The 20441-nt window shown below is 42.9% G+C and overlaps 1 protein-coding gene across 14 annotated transcripts in view; it reads left to right on the plus strand.

Moving 5' to 3' along the window:
• The window catches only part of nfixb (nuclear factor I/Xb), a 141532-nt gene that overhangs the window by 14521 nt on the left and 106570 nt on the right, over positions 1 to 20441 (plus strand). For 10 of the 14 annotated variants that reach the window (XM_044182219.1, XM_044182221.1, XM_044182229.1 and 7 more), the window contains one exon: positions 2908 to 2943. The exons of the other annotated variants lie outside the window; for them this stretch is intronic. In XM_044182219.1, the coding sequence (XP_044038154.1) occupies positions 2908 to 2943 (36 nt within the window). The remainder of the gene's footprint in view (positions 1 to 2907; positions 2944 to 20441) is intronic. 14 annotated transcript variants of the gene reach the window in all.

Consider the following 20441-nt stretch of genomic DNA (forward strand, 5'->3'; position numbering starts at 1 on the left):
AGGAGGCATTGGAGCTGGCGTGTGTGTGCGTGTGTATGCGCGCGTGTGTGTGTGTGTGTATGTGTGTGTGTGTGTATTATATACTGTGAACAGCGCAGACGTTCTGCATCTTTTGAGATAGGTGTTTTATTGGAGCTCACTTTCTCTCACTTGAATGCAACACGTGCTCACGTGTGTGGTTACAGGTTAACAGGAGACACGGGAACTACATTGATTGTATATTTATACCCCCCCCACCCCCACCCCACCCCTCCCATGGACTGAGTGTAGACAGCAGTGTGCAGTTGCTTGTCATGGCACAGCTCATTTAGACCAACACTACAAAATAAATGTCACTGTTCTTTCATGTAAAATTGCTTCCTCTAACATCTTGCTGCATCTCATCACTTTTGAAACACTAATCTTGCCTTTTCCAAGCTATTCATATAAAAAAAAGTGGTGTTAGGTTTTAGAAAGAATTGCTCCAACATCATATTTAACACAGGCTAGTTTTATTGTCAAGGAAATGATAAGTGTCAGGGAATAACATGAGTGCGGAGTAGCCGTTTGAACTCGTTTTTGTGTGTGTGTGTGTGTGTGTGACAGTGTGTGGTGTCTCTTCAGGTGTGAGGCGTCTATACTAAATGTTGCCTTTTGACCACTTCATGTTTCAACTGTTTTTATTTTATTTGCTTTAGGCGTCCTATTAAAACCTCCATTTAAAATAAAAAACAACATTAATCTTAGCCTTTTGCAACAGAGGGGGAGAGTGAGCTGAGAAAATATAGGCTAACGCTGCTTGCAGAACTTTTTCATGCAGCTTTTTTTTTGCAGCATTTTGGTGCGTGCAGCTTCGTGAAGTGCACCACAGCCGTACAAAAAAAAATGTCCAATTTCACAATGCAAACATCCAGCACGCTTAGCAAACTGTCATTAGTCCTCTCCCCAGCATTTTGCAAAGCAATTTTAAATCCTAAATTTAAAAAAATATATATATATATAACCCTGTAATGTTTCCTTCCAGCACCTTGTTTTTCAGAGAGCCTCTTTTTCCTCCAGCTCTGTACGGTTTTTGAAGGTTTTCCCTTCATTTAACGGCAGCGACCTGCCCAAGTTATACAGCTGCTGGGAGCCTTTACTCTTATAAAGCAGACTTGTTTATCCCTCATTGGCTTCGTCTGACAGCGGACTGCCAGGGTGCGCTTGATGTGTAATTCATTCCTGATTTTTACAGTGGCTTTATTAAAAGACTTTTCCTCCCATCACTTGCCTCTGACGACTGCTACCAGAGGCTGAGGGGATGTTTTCGGCTCCTCTCGTGCGGGCCCAAGTCATGTCTGGTTTCCATTTCAAAACATTAGCAGCTAGGATCATAATGTCGTCCTCTCGTTGACACCAGAAAGGGAAAGCAGATTTTTATTATTTTCCCTTTATTCTCCATTTTATTGAAGAAACCATGATGGGCTCCTTAGTGTGTTGACTTAAGGCTCAGAGGGGTGAAAGTGACTGATTCTATCTTAGAGATGGAGAGAAAATACGAACAGATTGGTAAATCATGATTACAGTCATCACACATATTGCCTATAGATTCGGATATGCTGTGTGCGTAAAATGGCTCACTTGTGGATGTTGTTTAAAATGGCTCTGAGTTGTCCGGCCTGCACTTCCAAACGGGCCTTTAGAGTTGATGACTTTATCTGTAATTGATAATAATAATTAAAAAAAAAAAGTCTTTCACAGCAGATAATCCCTGAACAAAAGAAGCACATATTTAGCTGCATAAATTCCCCTTAATCAAAACGAATTGATTGGCAACAGACGCTCATACAGTGTAATGTAGTGCACATGTTGCACACACTGTAATGGTAACGCGCAGTGTGTCACTGGCTGGGCAGGAAGCGCGTTTGCAGCACGGAAAAGCCCCTCATACTGTTACTTGTCATTATGATTATTATTATTATTTTATTTTGTACCCTTATGTTTGTGTTGTGTAGAGAAGAAACAACTTCCCTCTCCGTGCAAACAGCACCAGCAGTCCTCTCTCTCTCTCTCTCTCTCTCCACACACACACACACACACACACACACACACACACAGACTCACAGCATTCCCTTGCAGCTCCGTCTGCAGACGGAAAGGCACATTTTGTTTATTTAATTGCTGTTAATAATTAAAAATTCGAGCTTGGACCTCGGATATGGCAACGACTGTAAACAATCGAATGAATTATTAACTGTGATAAAAGCCTTGCTGGAGAGAAGCAGCGTGCTGGGATGTGACGGACGGTGCGTAATGGAAGCAAATTACGGGGAGAGACCCTGAGAGGAGTGTGTGTGTGTTTGTGTGTGTGTGTGCTGTGTTAATTCTAGTGTGTGTGTGGTTTTTTTTTTATGCTGATCTAATTTAGGGATAAAATGACATCTATATTTAGGCCTTTTTAATGTAAAACAGATATTACACTTTTGTCAAGAGAAGTGGAAGCCATCCACTGCATTATCTCATATATATATTTTTTTATTTCCCATTCATTCTTAAAAAACACATCTGAAGTCTATAATTGCAATTGTCTGCTGAAATTGCCTTTGACATTATTTTCTCTTGTTATTTTCAATTGATGATTCTATTTATTTTGCTTTTTTTTGTTGTTGTCCGTCTTTGTTGCTTTCTCCAGACCTAGTGTCCGTTCCCTGCAGGCCACAATGACGCAAATCTGCACTTTAAAAAAAGCAGCCTTTTTTTTTTTTTTTTTTTGGTTTCATTGCATTTTTCAATGTGTTCAGTGGTACTATTGTGCAGCTCGTAATGTTGTCATCTCAGATTGTTTTCACTGGTGCGACATTTTAACTTATTCCTTCCCTCTGCCCCCTCTGCCCGCCTGGACGCTGACCCCTGCTCTCCTCGCCTCTTAACACCCTCTCGACACTAAAGTATTACCCTACTCACCTTCTAAACAATGCCTTAGTGGTAAGTCCTATTTAGTCCCTATTTATTAGGTGTATGTGTTTTCATATATTCCATCTTGAGAAAATGTTTTGGGGTTTTTTTTGTGACACTCCTGCAGGGCCTCTCACGCTGACCTGCAGCTGGAATCGTTATAGGCCCGTGCAGGAAAGAGCAGAAACTCTATGAAAAGTTGCATTTCCTCTCTGTGTGTTTTGTAGTTATTGGCAATATGGTCTGACCAGACGACACCTTTTTCCCCCTCCACCCACCCACCCCACCCCGACCTCCCTCCCTCCCTCCTCTCATTGCAATGATGCAGCGCAAACAGACCAAAAAACACACTGGCTGCAGCTCCGACCACTTAGTGTTTTACATCCCAAATATTACCTCTGAGCTAGATCTTAGGAAGGCCAGATGCTTGCCGTGTTAAAAAAAAAAAAAAGTTATACATTCATTTTAAAATACCAGCCTGCATTTGCAATGTGTCCTTTTTTAAATCTTAAATGAAATCAGACTGCATCAGAGTGCAAACTATACCTTTGCGCTGCGCTTTTCCTTTAGGCAGCGAGTTCCTATTTGCTTTGGTGTAGGCAAATTCTCGGACAGTCTATGACAAACGTTTTTTTGTTGTTTTTTTTTTTCGTTGTCTGTCGTCTTTGTCCGTCTCTAACAGCCAGCGGACACCTCTGCTTCGAGGTCACCGTCTCTGCGCACATGACTTATTGCTTTGTCCTCCCTGGCTGAGCTGCGCGGTTTTCTTTATCGGCGCTATATGTTGCTCCAAGAGGATGTATTATATTTTTCTTACGTCACCACCAATCCTTCTCACTCGTTATCAGAGAGCAGTGTTTTCAGTGAAAATATCAAAGCAGTATTTAGAGGGGGCTAGTATGAGCTAGTTTGTTTTATCTGTAAATCTGATTAAATGAATGTAATCAATTCCTGATTTCAGGCATTAACTTTACATTCACACATATTTGGTGAGGTGGCCCTTACACCCCCTCCCACCCCCTCTGCTCCCCTCTCTGTCTCTTCCCAAGGCCTGCAAAATGAGTTGGAACAGCTGTTCAGAGGATTAAAATCTGATGGAACCGCAGTCTGAATAAACAGAAAATGTTGGATTTTTCAGAATTAAAGGCACGCAGTGCACATAGACGAGGCGTGCGCGCGCACCAGTGTACACAGGGACATGCAAACATGCACCTAAAACCTTTGGTGCCATGTCTTCATGCCAATTAGGCCTGTGAGTGGTTATCGCTGGATTAGCCGGGATGCCAGTTTCCATGCGACTGTGTCTCACCTTTATCCTTAAAAAAAAAAAAAAAAAAATCACTTACAGGCCAATCGCTGCAGTTTCATTTTAAAAGCAGGCACCAAAGTCACATTGCAAGGAGTTAAGAATTGGTCTTATTGCCTGTATTACTTTTCTCAGATAGGTATATTGAATTATGGTATCACTGTGGGTTTTGGTTCACTTGCACACAAGTTTAATTGTCTAAATTCTATACAGTCCCAATGTAACTCATTGAGGCCAAACAGCAAAAAGAAGTATAGTTCGTGTGGATATTTGTGCGGAAAAGTGACCCGGCAGCCAGTAAAGCACTCTGCTTTTGGCCACCAGACAGAAGAATGAACTCATAGTACATTTGATTGACAGGTAGGGCTGATCTATTGTGCTCTCTTGTAACTGAGTGGTGTGCGCACACGTGTAAGAGGGGAAGACAAGGCAGGCAGTACGGGGTGAAATCGGAGTACCTGATTGGCCGTGCTGCTGTTTTGTGCTGTACAGGCAGCGCCGGATCTTTTCCCCTCATCACAGGACACCAGGAGGTCATAATGCCAGCCGCTTGCCTGGGACACCGTGTTCCTTTTACTTATTCATTCATACAGCGCCGCCAGTTAGCAATCCACTGCAAAAACCACCATCATCATTAGACACTCAAGTATTTTACACATTGCACTCTGGCCTGACTCATTTAAGGTGGCATTTTTGTGTATTTGTGCCCTCCTGCCAATGAGCCACCAAAGGCCACAAGCCTAAAACAAGGAGGTAGACATCCCAAAGTTTCAAATGTAAGCTTTTTGTTATCTTTGCGGCTTCAAAATTGGTAGCATGTTGTGGATTATTTGCATTCTAAGTAATTGCTGGATTTCTAAGCATATAACAGAGAGGGTTATGAAGGTTTCCGTGATTAATGTCTTTGTCAGTGATATACATTTTCTGCGTTTATTGTCAGCTGGTGACTGGGGGCCACCATGCGTCAGCGGGAGCGAATTTACAGCAATTTTTGCAAAGAAATTCAGAGCGCTCTTTGGTGGCGAGGACAAAGACGAGATGAGCTGGGCGCATTTTGGCAGCAGGCGATATAGATTTGAATTAAGTAGCATGTAGTTTTTATCTCGAGTCGCATGCAGAGAGAGGCAGAACCAACTGTGTCTCATTCAATATCAGCACAGCTGTCCCAGCATCCGTGGAGAATGGATTCCTACTGCTACTGCCATGGGAGGCTCCAGCCAAGAAGAATGGGAGGATATCCAGTGTGTGCGCTTGTGTTTTAAAAGGAAGGCGAGGAGTGAGAGGAGATAGTAATACGCTGGTGTGTCTGTGTCTGTCTGTGTGTGTGTGTGTGTGTGTGTGTGTGTGTGTGTGTGATTTTGCATGTGTGTGTCATGCTGTCTCCGCCCGCCTCACTTTTCCTTCGCTCATGTCACCTCTGGCATGGATTAGTCTTTGGCACAACCCTGGCAGTGCCCACGGCCCCAGTGCGGTTCTGTGGTCGCCGATATGTTGTGCTGTTGCCATGGCTACTGAACACACACACGCACACACACACACACACGGGTGCTAAATTACATAATTGAGCTAGAACATACAGAGGAACACAAAATACTTAGTGTACAATATGAGAGCAGAGAAAGGGAAAAGGCAGGGGGTATAGAGTGTAGTGTGTATGGGGATCTCAATTTAGAAACCACCGAGACAAAGTGTGCCTTTACCAGAACGGACCATGAGCAGAAAACAGAAATACGTTGGTGAATATTTGAGAGCTTTGTCATAGCTGAGCTTTAGACATCGGTACAGCGTGTTCTTTCCTCTGATTTTGAGTCATAAATCTAAATAACAGTGCCGCCATTATGTGGGTATTTGGAACGTTGTGACAACCAATCTGAGGATAAGGTGTTTGTGGTGACACACAAGTGGTGTTTGTGTGTGTGACAGAATGAGACACAGAGAGAGAAATCTACAGTGTTTGTATGAGGAGAGGGTGTGGCAGCCAAGTTATACACAGATACACCATGAGGCACACACACACACACGTATTTCTTTCTCTACCCCTCCTCCTTCAGTTTGTTTTAAAATAGATCTTGTATCTGTGAGTATCAGCGATATGTCAAATTTCAGCCACCATTTCTGTCACACTTGGCTTGCACTGGAGTGGGCTTCAAGGGCAAAACCTTTGAACTGCAAAGTGGCGTATCATTTCGGCTTGATGAGCCTGTTGTAGTCATTTAAAGACCCCCTCCAGAATTGTTTGAAGACATACAAGAATGCTCTGCTTTGAAAAATTATTTGTGCCTGATATGTTTTGTTTTTTCCCCCACAAAAAATTCAATGACCTTGTTAAAAATCTTTAAAATGACATCTGCTCCCTCTCCCTCAAGTTGCATATTGAACCATAATTGGCTCCCAGACTCGTGATGTCACAAAATAATGCTCATACGTACACGCTTTGAACTGAGACTTAAGGTGAGCACAGAGAAACTGTCCCGACCTGCAGCAGATGGATGTGAACGCAGGCTTTAAAACTCTGCACAGTGAAGATCAAACATGCAGGAGAAGTGACAATAAGCAAAACACCTTTTTGAGTGGAGGAGGCCCTAAAAAAAACAGACAACAAAATGGAACAATGGATCCGTAGAAGAAGCTCTACTGTGTTAATCTGATATTACCTACTACATGTTAATTCATGATTGCAAAATTAATACGAGAATCAATTATTCATTTTCACCAGTGTGAGGCCAGTAGCACACAACTGTCATTGCTATAAAGGATTTCAGTCACTAAAGTCATGTTGCGGATTGTAAAATGAATAAATGTTGTACATTTTGCAGTGTTCAGTTAGTTTTGTTCCGTGTCTAGTGCTACAGAAGACAGACTGAGAAATGTGTCAGAGAGTGTGCTTTGTTCTTGCATTGAATACATTTGAACTAATGCCAGTATCAACACACGGAGCGAACGTTGACAATAATTCATTCTCTGTTCTTTCTTTTTAATCAACAAGTAACATTTCCGTAAAGACAAGCTGTACGATATTGAATTTCCAAGATCTTTTTGTGTTCTGCAAAGAGGAACGTGAGGGCTCTAACTTGTGACCGAGCAAAACATGGAGCATGCAAAGCCATTGTATCAGTTCTGTCAGGTCAACAGAAATAGATGTTGTTGTTGCGGATCATTGACAGTCCACTCAAGGTCACTTCGGTGTGGGCAATCTGGGCATGTTGTTTGCCTGTCTGACCTACATCTCACTGCACTGGCTAAATATATACAGTAGACCCCTCATTACAAAGCTTCCAGATTAATCTGGATGAAATCTGAGCACCGTTTCGCTCTCTGTGTGTTTGACTGCAGTCTTCTCTTCACAAGTTTCCCCAGGCTGACTTTCCATCCCAGTCGGTCTCTCAGACATGCACTCACTATCCCCAAAAAAGAAAAAAAAAAAAAAAATGGCAGATGCAGCCATTCACACAAACATGGCACACACATACACATGATCATCTTGTGAATAAGACAGGAGCTGTAGGCGTGTTAGGTCTACCCATTCAGAAACAAACCCTCTCTACATTTGGAGTGTACAGTGTGTCTGTTTGAATTCAAGCCTAACTATGTATACAAGCTATATTTTGTGGTGCCTCATTCATAACGCACCTGCACATACGTAATCACATGAGGCACAGGTGTGCATTCTTTCAGGAAAAAAAAATCACACCCAGTACGACTGCGTTACAGCAAGAGAGTGTGTGTATGTGATATAGGACAGTGGTTCCCAACCTTTTTTTGTCTGATGTACCCCCCCAAGCCCTGTCAGGTGAACTCAAGTCCCCCTTCATTGACCCCACCTGTCATGTTCCAAATGTGTTTATTTGAATTGATTTTTAAATTGGATGTTACTCAACACTACTGATTTTGTAAAAGTGAGTAGGGCCTATTATTACAAAATGTTTTTTCCAGTTTGGTCAAATTTAAACTTGTAGGCCAACTACTACCACTAGGAGTGGCAGAAGTTGAACATTTCAACCATTTTTATCCATTACTGTTAGCTAACGGTTTCGACCATTTTTATCCATTACTGTTAGCTAACCGTTTCAACCATTTTTATCCATTACTGTTAGCTAACGGTTTCGACCATTTTTATCCATTACTGTTAGCTAACCGTTTCAACCATTTTTATCCATTACTGTTAGCTAACCGTTTCAACCATTTTTATCCATTACTGTTAGCTAACCGTTTCAACCATTTTTATCCATTACTGTTAGTAACCCTGGTTGGGAATCACTGATATAGGAAGCCAGCAAAACACACATTCAGCAATCCATCTAATGCCCTATGTCCTATGTTCCCTCCCTCCATCCATCCATTCATCCATCCTTTTTTTACTAGGCAAAACAAACATCTCTGCACACCTGGTGAAGTCTGGAGAGGCAATTACAATAATTTGGACACAAAGGACAAAGACTTAATCGGGCTAATTGGGAAGTGACGTGGTGTTGGGGATTGTTCTGTTGTCAAGGGATGACATCACGCAGTGATGCCACTCGATGATGTCATAGCATTCATTATCCTTTCACCGCTTCTTTGGCTTTCCTTTAAGTAGAGGAGGAATAAAGAGGCATTGATTGGCTCGTTGATTGTACCTCAAATTTCCTGAGGCTTTCTTTCATCATCACACTACATTACCTCATGCTGTAGCAGAGGCAAAAGTTCCAAGTAGAGTCCTGGCTATGGTGATCCTGCACAGGAGATGAAAATAGCGACCATGTAGGAGTATAATCCACAATGGCTATTTAGCAGATAAGATTATGATCCCGGCAATGATTATATCCATGACTTAAACTTAGCGTCAAGATTTGAGAGCTGCTTTTATTCTCTTTCACCGGGAACATGGCTTAAAGTTTGTGATTGGGCTTAATAGGCATTTATTGGGTTAATGTTGGAGGGAAAATCTTTTCCTGTCTTGGGGGTGGGTGGAGGAACGTTGACGCTCGGAGGCTTATGAACCCGCAAGTCAAACAGTAATGAAAACAGTTGTGACCTGATTTCAAGTGCCGGGGAAAAAGACATAGAGTAGATGGGGAAGGAGGATTTTAAGTTACAGACAAAGAACCACAGACAACATTGACAAAGATGCATGCTTTTCTTTCTTTCTTTTTGCTTTTCCTCGTCTTTTCTCGCCTGCTTTCTTCCTTGCCTGCTTGATTCCCTTTCATTTCCCTTTCATTTCTTCCTGTTACCTGTCCTCTCTGTTTCTGTCTGTGTATCTAATTCGGCCATCCCGTCCGGCAAGGAATAGCTGTCACTCCAGGGAACAAAGCGCTAGATCTTGCTCTTTGGAGCAGAAAGTTGGAACGGGGCCAAGGGTGGAAAATCTATACTCGGTTGCATAATATAACATATCTTTACCTCAGATGAACTCTGAGGAGGCCTGGCAGCTGTGAGCAAACAGAGCTGGAGGGCGGGAGTTTGTGTGTTATTAACTGACTCTGTTTGTGTGGAAGTGTCTGTGTATGTGTTGGGTATGAGTGCGCGCTCTATGCTGCTTGTGACTTGTGTTTGCTGGCTGGTGCTGCAGGCCCGAGGCTGTTTGAGACCCCCTTGATGGGCAAGCAGAGTACAGTAGAGTCAAATAGACCCTTGTTGAAATAAAAAGCGAGGATCAGAGTAGAGTAGAGCAGAGGAGACCGAGGCCAAGCAGGGCTCAGGGTTAGACTCAAACACAACTCTGTGGCTTCTCCTTTTGGCCCAGCCAGCCAGTAACTACTATCCCAACTACAGCTGCGCCGTACTCTGTGAGGGAATTCAGATATAAACTTTCTGCTCTGTTTAGGCTCAGAGAAATAGCTGCAGGATTAGTGTGCGTTACATGGAAAGTTGTATATTTGACTGGAAAATTCAGTGCAGGATGAGGATTTCATGTCACTGCTAAAATATAAAACACAGATGGGCCAGATTTAACTTTACTCCGCGAGTTCATGGAGTGGGATGATTTCGGCTCCTCAAACGCTCACTATGACAGTTTATAAATTCACTTCCATGCTGCACTCAACCCTCCTCTCTGCTGTTATTAAGATGTCTAGCTGGCCTAGATAGTCCCTGAATCAAAAATCTTATAGGAGCCCTTGTTGTGATGTGATCGCCTGCAACCGTAATGGAGAAACAGTGTGCGCCGCGCAGCTCCTCTTTTGTGGCTGCAGTTTCTCCAGCTCTGTCGAAACGGGACGTGGAGGGAATGGACCCAAAAGCGGTCGGCTGTCTGACGTGTCAAGCTGCTGCCGGTCTCTTCAGCACGCACGACGTCTTGAGAAAAGTCCCGTGAAACTCAAACTGGGCTCATTATGGTCATCATCTGGAATAAAGCGCAATCATCTCCGCCACCTGTGGCAAGCTGCGGTGGAGAAAAGACTCTTGTAGGCCTTATGGACCTGTCTGTTAGAGTCGCGTATCAATTCACACACATTTATTCTATTTCTGTGGGGGGTTTGTATCCCTCTGTCTTGTTTTTCCTCTCCATCTGCACACCTGAATAGAAGTATTTCCAAGCTAGAGTTAGGACTCATATGGGGACCACAAATTGACTGTATATTGCAGCCAGGCTGTGGAGATTTATGATGAAAGTGAAGAGGGATGGTGTGGGCGGGTATGCAGAGGTGCATATTATGGTGCTTTTCTTTTTTTTTTTTTGTTTTTTTTTTAATACTTGGAGGAGCTGAAGGCCTTCGGAGTGGTGTAGAGGGGTGAAACAACAGCCGAAATATTTTTCTCTTTCAGCTCAGAAAGACAGAAAGATTATAGAAAGAAATAATGCGCAAAGAGAAAAAGAAGGGACAGGGAAAGAAGAGAGGGAAATGGGCGGGAATGAAAGGGGCCATAGTCTGTGTATTGTAAATACAGTAGACTGGGGAGCACTCTATGTCCTTTTATTTTTTCTAGCAGCATGATTTGTTTGATTTACTCTCTATCAATCTGCGGAGGATGTATTTAAACGAACTTGAAGTATATTTGAGAAAGCCTCTTTATAGCTGTGGCTGTTTGTATTCTCCTTTTACTTTCCTTGGAAGCAGACCGTGATTAAAACAGACGATATAGGCGTATTGTATTTCCTAGGGGATTGGAAGGAATGCAAATGCATCATAACCATATTATACTAGTTAGGAGCGGTGTGTGTTGCCAAGCCTCTGGATACAGGAGAGAGTAGACGCAGTTACACTAAAGGGAACCGAGTCCCACAAAGAGCCAGAATCCCACAACTGCAACAACATGAGAGGATATCTGACACTGTTGGACTATATTTGACATTTCATAGGATACACACAGAACCGAAGCATCTGCAGCGTAAAAATCCAGGTTTTTCTCTCTGTGCAAAAGTTAACAGAGGAAACCCCAAAAAAGTTTTTCTGTCTCTCTGTGTGTGTGTGTGGATGTGTGTCTGAACGCCGCAGAATCCGTTTGGCATTTTTGTTGTGAGGGAAGCATGTTGCTGGTGGGACTTTGGCCTGCACAATCCCTCCTCTGTTAAAACAATGCGGCAGTTGTCCTCCCTAACCTAATTACTCCCTCCCGGGGGAGAAAGGCAACAGCACCAAATCCCATAGTTAGGAGCTCTGATCTGGACCCTGCTGTAAGAAAAGGCCTCATTCATTTCCCTCTCTCCTTCCACCACACATGCAGAGACACACACACTTTCTATTTTTCACTGCGATTGGGTTTGGCTTGATAGAAGTTAATTACGCTCTAATATATCCTGATATTTCTCTTGATATCTGTTTTTCTTGTCGTCGAAGCATTTTATTATCGTTGTAAGTTTGTTCACGCTGAGGACATAATTGCATCTAAAAGTTGGGTATTGTCGTCATGACCTTTGAGCCATGAGTTCAGTCTACTGATGTATACACTAAAAAAACTGTTTGGGTCAATATACTTGTAGCACCAACGCAATACTGGATTAACTTTACCCAGTACCAATGGGTTGTTTTGACCCAGTGTGTGATGTGTTTATATATTATATATATATATATATATATATGTGTTAAATGTATTGTTAGTTGTACAAAGCGATAAGCATGTGACATTCAAAGTACTATATTGACCCAAAATGGACCCAGTGTGGGTCAATATAACACGGACGCAATGATCAGAATCAGAATCAGAAATACTTTATTGATCCCCGAGGGGAAACTCTTTTGCTACAGCAGCTCACTATCACGTCACTGCACACAGGAATCGAAGTACCAAGCAAAAAATATAATACACTATAATACAGGTCAGAAAATAAATTAAATAAATACCAAGGGGGTATAACTATAAATAGTGGGTTAACTTTACCAAGTGGGTAGAAAACCACCCAAGACAAGGGGTTTTGATCCTGTAACCCAACAATAATATAAAACACTGGGTCAAAACACCCCATGGGCACCACTGCAGGTAAAGTTAACACAGTATTGCAGTGGTGCTTTAGTGGTGCACACTGGGTCCATTTTTAACCCGGTGATTTTTAGTGTGTAAACTGGTAAGACTACCAAAATACAACTTGTGTTTCATCTTATTACCTAATTATGTGTAAAAAAAAAAAAAAAAAAAGAAATACACAAGTTTGAAACAAACCGTCTTATTTCTGTTGATGGTGCATTCATCAGAGTAATTTGTAGGAAGTACCTTTAAACATTTAAACTTAAAAAAAAAAAAAAGCGTTCTTTCATCAAAGACTTCTGTGTGGATGATGCTTTTATAGCTTCACGTCGATCCTTTGTTTTGCCTTTCTCACCCTCCCTAACCTCTCGTCCCTCACTGCTGCCCGCCGTCACTTACTGGCACCGCGTAGGGTTTTGAAGAAAACTTTATTACTGTAACTTCAGACAGACAGGGAAGTCTGCAGAGGAAGAGGGGAAAGGGATGTGTGTGTGTGTGTGTGTGTGTGTGTGTGTGTAGTGGCATTCACTGAAGAGAGCACAAGGCGTTAAAGTCTTAATTCTCTCTCAACCAACCTGTTTGGATTTGTTTATTTGTCTATCCTCTCTCAGGAAGATTAGAACAGCCATTGTGTGGAGGCTTGGGAAATAAAGCTTGAAGTTTATATTTGGAGATTGTTGCGGTGCTACGTTGTTGGTCTAGACTGTTAGAGTTTAGACGTCTTTGTTTGTTTATCTGGAAAAAGAAAATTCCATTTGTTGCCGCTGAGATAAAGATTTCTTTTGCGAGGGAGACTTGTTCACGTATAACACAGCATAAAAAAAAAAAAAAATGATATTACTGGAGAGCATTCATTTGCATTTTCTATGTGACCTTTCAAATAGATTGACTTTGTGGCCATTTTTGCTCTGTCTATTCCACACTTGAAAGTGGAAGTGTAACAGACCACATGTCCTGGTATACTCGGGGCATATAAGGAAACAGTGTTTGTGTTTGTGTATGTGTGTGTATGTGTGTGTGTGTGTGTGTGTGTGTCTGGTCATGCAGTGTTTGTCTTAGGGCCGAGCTCCTTTCCTGTGGTGTGTGTGGGCTTGAATGTGTCCAGCTTGTGTGGACCCTGCGCCCTGTTTGTGCGGCTCGACACTCGCCCTACGGCAGAAGCGGAAGCTCTGCTTTAACAGCATTAGCAGGGCTCTTCCTTCAGCCTCCAGCCCACTCCGTTAACCCTTTCACTGTCCTCACGCTCTCCTGTTATATTCCCTTTTGTGTTCATTCGTTGGACTCCTTATCTTTTGTTCGCAGTTTATAGATTTAAATTTTCCGTATGTTTTCTAAAAAAAAAAGTCTTAATTTACGTTCGCTCAGTTCTCTGTCTTTATTAACTCTTTAGGTCCTGCCAGTCTTTTGTTCGGATCTCTGTTTACTGCTAATTTATTAACCTGTCCTGTTAATTCAGCCCCAGTGCCAACTTGTAAAACGGCAGCCAGTCAGTGGCAGCCATGATTCAGTCACATTATTAACCCCTTCGTTCCCATTTAAGCTAGCAGTACGTTTATTAAAGCCTCATTATGCTTTAGTTCAGGACCCTGAAAATGGGCTGCGGGTGTTCTTTTGTGTTTTTTACTTGAATTTGGACCCCACACGTACTTATTTCTTTACAAACCTAATCTTAACAACATCAAAGTGACCCCTTTTCTTTGCTGCGATGTGACCCTGGTGCTTAAAGGGAGCAGCTTTCACTAAATATGTTTCTGAAGAGGTTTTAAAGAATGTAAATGTAATGCAAAAAGTAGTGACTAATTGCAGGAAATTCTCCCCTTATTCTTTTATCCTTTTTGTTTTGCCTCTTCCCTGCCCTGCCTCCTGTACTTTGTCTTTATTCTATTCTTTTTGCCAGGAGATGTCCTTCTTTATCAGGGCTCGTACAGACACATACAACCACACCTCTGTCAAATATTCACCCCTGGTTGGTGCTTTCTGCCCACGGAGGGCACCAAACAAAGTACAGGCCTGAAGGCTGCGCACTGAGCTTTTCGCTTCATTCAAGAATCCATACAGGCAGGACCTCAGATCATCAAGGTTTAGTTAATAACTTATGGCTATGGCTTAAGCTCAGTTACTTGGCTAATTTAAATGGGAATGTATAAAGATAAAAAAAAAAAGAAAATATAGACAGGAGGCCATAAATGGGGGGGTGCACAGACGTGGAGGGTACGACAGTGGGGGTTGTTAGTTAGGGATTGCGGCAAAGCATTTGCATAGAGGGCAGGGCAGCATGCCCAATGGTGGAAAAGGTTGGCATCACGCCTTTCAGACTGGTAGAGAGGGGAGACTGGAGAGAGAGACAGAGAGAGAGGGGGTATAGTCAATAGTGCATCCCTTGTTCAGAAAGAGGAGGTCCCTAGCTGTTGGCAGGAGAGCAGGCTAAATCTCTAGTTTGATTGTGTGCTAGATTGCCCCTTTATTTGTCTGATTGCAAAGCGTTCAACACTGCATTAGTAGTGGGCTTTACTTTCCTGGAGCCTTTATGCAGGAGGGAGTTTTTCTGTCTTGGCCTGGTCTGTGATTGTCGCTACACATATGTCTCGGAGTTTATATTGTGTGCAATCAGCACATCGGGCAGTTTGGGGAAGTTTCTGTTTTCTCAAGTCTGCGTTGGCCTCCACCCTTCATCCGAGAACATCCAACTAAGGTTAACGACAGTGTTGATTTAGCTTGACGCCATATTCAGATGTGTTCTCAACAATTAACAATTTGCACAGGGCACACAGACAAATACAGGCCTGAAGACGACTGCAGAGAGACAGCCAGTGGCTATCTTTATCTTTTATATTTGTCTATCTGTGTGTGTGTGTGTGTGTGTGTGTGTGTGTGTGTGTGTGTGTGTGTGTGTCTCCTACCCTCTGTCTCTGAGAGCCACAACACTGCTGTTCCCCTCATGCCGGCTGTGGTTGTGGTGATGTCATGGTAGCAGGGAGTGAAAGGGACGATTATTTAGCGTGGGCCTGTTATTTCTGGCCCTGCGTTGGCCCTTGGCGCTCTCCACGTCACTGGCCACCCGTGGTCATTATGACCACTAAGAGTGTGATGTCTGCAAACTCACTGTGTCCATAAACCTTGATAACCCTTTTAATGTAGGGCTCTGTGGATGCTAACTTACAGTGGCGATGTGAAGTTACTGTATAGGGATATTAGCAGGCGTAAAGGGATTTTTATATAATGTCCACCATAATTTTGTCCGACCAGAAGTCAGAAAAATCTAAATTTAATTAAATGATATGAAAGGGAGAAGGATTTTCTTTCTTTTTTTTCATGATTTGCAGCCAACATTTTCCTAGTAGCCATCACAAAATTTCCAAAGTAACCAAATATGTCAGACTGATTTGGTGGGAGGGGGGGCTTTGTACAAAATGATGCACAAGACATCAGGAATATTTCCATTTGCTGGAAGGTTGCAGCCATGAAAAACATGGTGTGTTGGCTTCAGTGAGGGAAGAAGCATTCGAATCCTTTACTTAAGTAAAAGTACCAACACAAGAATGTAAAAAATACTCCATTACAAGTCAAATCCTTGCATTCAAAATCAGAATGAATTAAAGATAAAAAAAAGTATTTATCAGCATAATGTACTTACAATATGAAAGTAAAAGCACTCATCCCCACTGATATTATTACATGTGACATTATTAGATTGTTAATACAGATCCATCAGTGCAGCAGCAGCATTTTAATGTTGGATCTGGTCGAAAGTGGAGCTACTTTTAACGACTTTAAATGCTATTATGTAGTCCGGTGTTTCTCAACCTGGGGGGCGGGCCTCCTCCGAAGGGTCACCAGATAAATCTGAGGGGACGTGAGATGATTAATGGGGTCAGAAAGAAGAAAAAACAAAAAATTGCTGATATACAAATTTGTATTCATTTTTTGGACATTTCTCTAATCATTGCTTTTTTGTGAAATATTGGATCATTTGACCTTGCTGGCAGTCATTTAAATGAAACCATCTAAAAAGTTCAGAGGGGGAAAATCACTATTTGGTGGAACTGCTAGCTCAGCCCCAACCAGACGCTAATCTGTCACAATGCTTTGTATTTTATACATTTATCATGTGTTTTTTTTATGTAAAATCTTTATCTGCAAAATAACCAGTAACTATAGCTGTCAAATAAATGTAGTGGAGAAAAAAGTACAATATGTCTCACTGAAATGGAGTGAAGTAGTAAAAAGTGGCATTAAATGGAAATAAAGTAAAGTACAAGTAACTGTACCTAAGTATAGTACTTGAGTAAATGTAGTTAGTTACTTTCCACCACTGGTTGGGTTTGAGTATTTCACTCATGCAGCTTCAGAGAAGAGCTGGAGACGGATAATACAGAAAAAGTGATACTGTTGGATTATGTGGAATAAGAGGATTCTTCCAACTTTAAAGCTAATTAAAGGGAAAATTGAGAAAATTGTACACATGAAACCGTTGTTTCAGCACTGATCAAAAACTCAGGTCAGAAAGTGCATCACTTTGCTTTAAGATAATGTATTGTAGTGTGTCATAACACCAACTTAAGGCTTCAAGGAGTGCTAATAGAGTGCTTGTGCTCTGGTAAATCAGCGTGAACCCAAACGTCACGCACCTGGTGAGTGGAGGGTGGAGACAAAGCAGTATTACTCAACTGTACACGAAGCTCAAACCTTGCAGGAGCAAGTATGCATTTTCCAAACTTTGCAAATTGAGTATTAATTGTGATGTAGGTTTCAGACGATCAGAAGCATGTTTCAAATCTCTTTTGGTGCCACAACACTGTTTGCAGTCGGGTTTACCTTCTTCAAACGGGCAACAAACACCAGCGTTCTGTTCGAGCGCGCCACTCGTCTCGGGTTTGAAAACACACACTCGTGTTGTTTCAGCTCACTTTCTTCTTCCAGCAGTGTGTGAAAGGCTGACTTTGGCATTTCACACTCATCTCTTTGAAAAGAGGAGTAAAGCCCTACAGCTTTGTTAAGCGGCAAGTTAACGCATGAACCTGAAGATCCTTTTCATTTCAGGCGGTGTTGAAATTCTATTTCCAAATGCAAAGGGCTCTTTTCATAATGGTGTAACATCCCTCTGCTTTGAGCCTATTGATAAATCAATGCGCTTGTAACTCTGTGTGATGTGTGTCAGCCGGACTATGTAGATCAAAGATAATGTGATATATGGTGTAGGCCGCCAGGCCCTGGCTGCTTATATACTGTTATAATGATATGATATCTCACTTCTAGTATGATAAAATGCTTCTGACGTGTTCATCAAAAATGCATCACCTTCCAGCAAACCAAAATGGGAATGCAGGATCAAAGAGAATGAATTTGCTAAATGCATTTCTTTGTTGCAGGCCAGGCGCACCGTGTTTGCCGATTACAGAGCTGGTTTTTACCAGGGTAGAAAATTAACACCCAGCACCAGCCAAATGCTGCTAAAAGCTGGCTGTGGTTTTGTAAGTTTGCCTCCTCTACCTGCCACTTTGGCAGGATTATTATTTGGATCTTGGTTGATGAAATTGTGGGAATCGGCTGGTGTATTTATTTATTTTTTTTTTTTTCGACGTACGAGTTTAAATTATTTAAATTATTTAAATCTAGAGAGATAAGGCAAAGGCAATAAAAAGGGCATAACGTCTTGATCCAGTCAGTAGTATCAGTGTTACTCAGTCTGCACTGGCAGCAGTGTGAGCAGCAGTAGTCTGTTGGCTGGCACAGTGAGAAAACACTCAGTCATGGCTGTTGTGGTGCTGAGTCGGCCTGCCCAGGCATGGCCAGTCGCTCACGTGCAAACACACACACACACACACACATGCACTCACGTCAGAGAGACGCAGGGCGGTTCCTTCATCCAACAGCACATTCTTTCAAGACAGCGGCAGGCAGCTCGATGGGGGGGGGGGGGTTGAGTGTGTGTGTGCATGTGTGTGTGTGTTGTGAGGCAGAGGTGAGCCTTGATTTCATAGGTGAGTCCGGAGCGTGACGTCAGCAGCGTCGTGATCCATGTCGACGGACATCAAGTTTGGGTGGAATATATGTCAGTGTGTTCCTCCACTCCTCCCGCCCCGCTCATCGATACTGTCATCTTCATCCAAGAAGATCTGCACGCCTCAACACGTATACCTCCTTGAGCAGGAACAGATATTGTTTTCTAAAATTTCTAAAGAGAATCACCGAAACAAAATAGCCGGGTAATCTGGTTTACCTTTGATCTCGTTGCTTCTAGAGCTTAATGTGTTTCTTTTATTTGTCGGCGCACAAAACCCCTCAGCGTTTCTCATGTGAATTTGCGTCTGTGTTGCATAGTTTGATGTGAAGTGTGAGATTAATCAGTATCTGCTGGAACCAGGCCTCCATGTCATTAAAAAAATGTAATATTGTAGTTGATGTTGGTGGGAGTTGCAGGGGGGATAAACCAGGGGCTCCAGAGCCAGAGGTCGGAAGGGCCCAGTTGGTTTTGCAGTGCAGCCAGGCAGCGGAGCTTCTTTGTGGGACTGGAATGTGCCGTGCGTGCCTCTTCCTCGGCTCCCCCACCCCACCCGCCACCCCTCCCACCCCCTCCCTCCCACACGGCCCACCCTGGGCACGTTAGCACGCAGCCACCGCAAATTGCTTGCAGATTTTTCACACATAGTAACGTGCTGGTTTGTAAACTCAGAGAAGTGCAACCAACGCAAGGCGCTGAGCTCCGTGGATCTTCACGCACAACAGTAACAGAGAGTGTGGGGTGTTCTGAGGGACTGCCCCCCCCGCCTGTTTCTAATGTTTAACAGGAATGATTACTGTGTGATAACAATGGAGGGTGATGCAGCAGGCACTGTAGCTTGTTCTGATTACAGTATAAAACCACAGCAAGCTACAGAGGACATGATTTCTATGGCATCAGGAAACACTTTGGTTAGTTTTGGATGAAACCAGGGAACACACCTGCCATCTTCTAAATGGCAGTTTCATAAGGTTTCTTAATTTGGTAGAAACTTACATCAGGTTTTAAGATTACATGAGACCAGTTTTCAATAAACTATCCACACCTGGGTGAATCCGAAATCCAAATGCTTTGTTTTTGAGGTTTCACTGATCGTTTCAGCCCCCTTCACCACCACTCACACAAGCCTCTCTAGCATCTCTGCACTCTTGAGCGAATGACTCCCTCCTAACTCTGTCGTCCTCCCTCCCCCGCTCTGGCTCTCTGACAGCGGTCCGAGCCGGGGTCAGAGGGAGCCGGGGTCAGGCTGCGTCCGGGGTCAGGGACACTCAGCTGGGCAGGGGAGGACAGAGCCGAGCCCCACCAGCGCAGAGCTGCGCTAATGAAGGGCCAGGCGGCTGCTGAGGCCCTCAGGTCATGCAGACCGTGGTTTAATTGGTCTAATGAGATGCAGCATATCCTCTGCGAGGTTAGGTACCACAGGACGGAGCAGGACAAAGCAGGGCGGAGAGGCCTACTGCCGGGCATTGTGGGTCAGAAAGAGGAAGAGACTTCAATCACGGCCTGAGTTTATTGAGCTTTTCTTAAGTTAAAGATATTCGCCAGTGATGTAGAAAACTCTGGGCATTCGAAAGGGCTGACATTATTTAGATGAAACATTTAAATGTTGGTTGGAAAATAAAACATTCAAATCAAGGATTTTTCATAACAAAAAAATAATGCATTTCACTGTGCCAGAGTTTTGATTATTTGGCTTGAGGATCTGGACTTTAGAGCAGGGCTCACTTTTACCTCCATCATTTCTTGGAAAGTGAGACAAGGTTGCCTGAAAGAAAACTAAACAAATACTTCCAATTGCTCTGTCATTTTAATTGCATCCATTTTATTTGCCTTCAT

Source organism: Siniperca chuatsi, linkage group LG21 (genome assembly GCF_020085105.1).
Source record: "Siniperca chuatsi isolate FFG_IHB_CAS linkage group LG21, ASM2008510v1, whole genome shotgun sequence".
Taxonomy (NCBI): Eukaryota; Metazoa; Chordata; class Actinopteri; order Centrarchiformes; family Sinipercidae; genus Siniperca; species Siniperca chuatsi.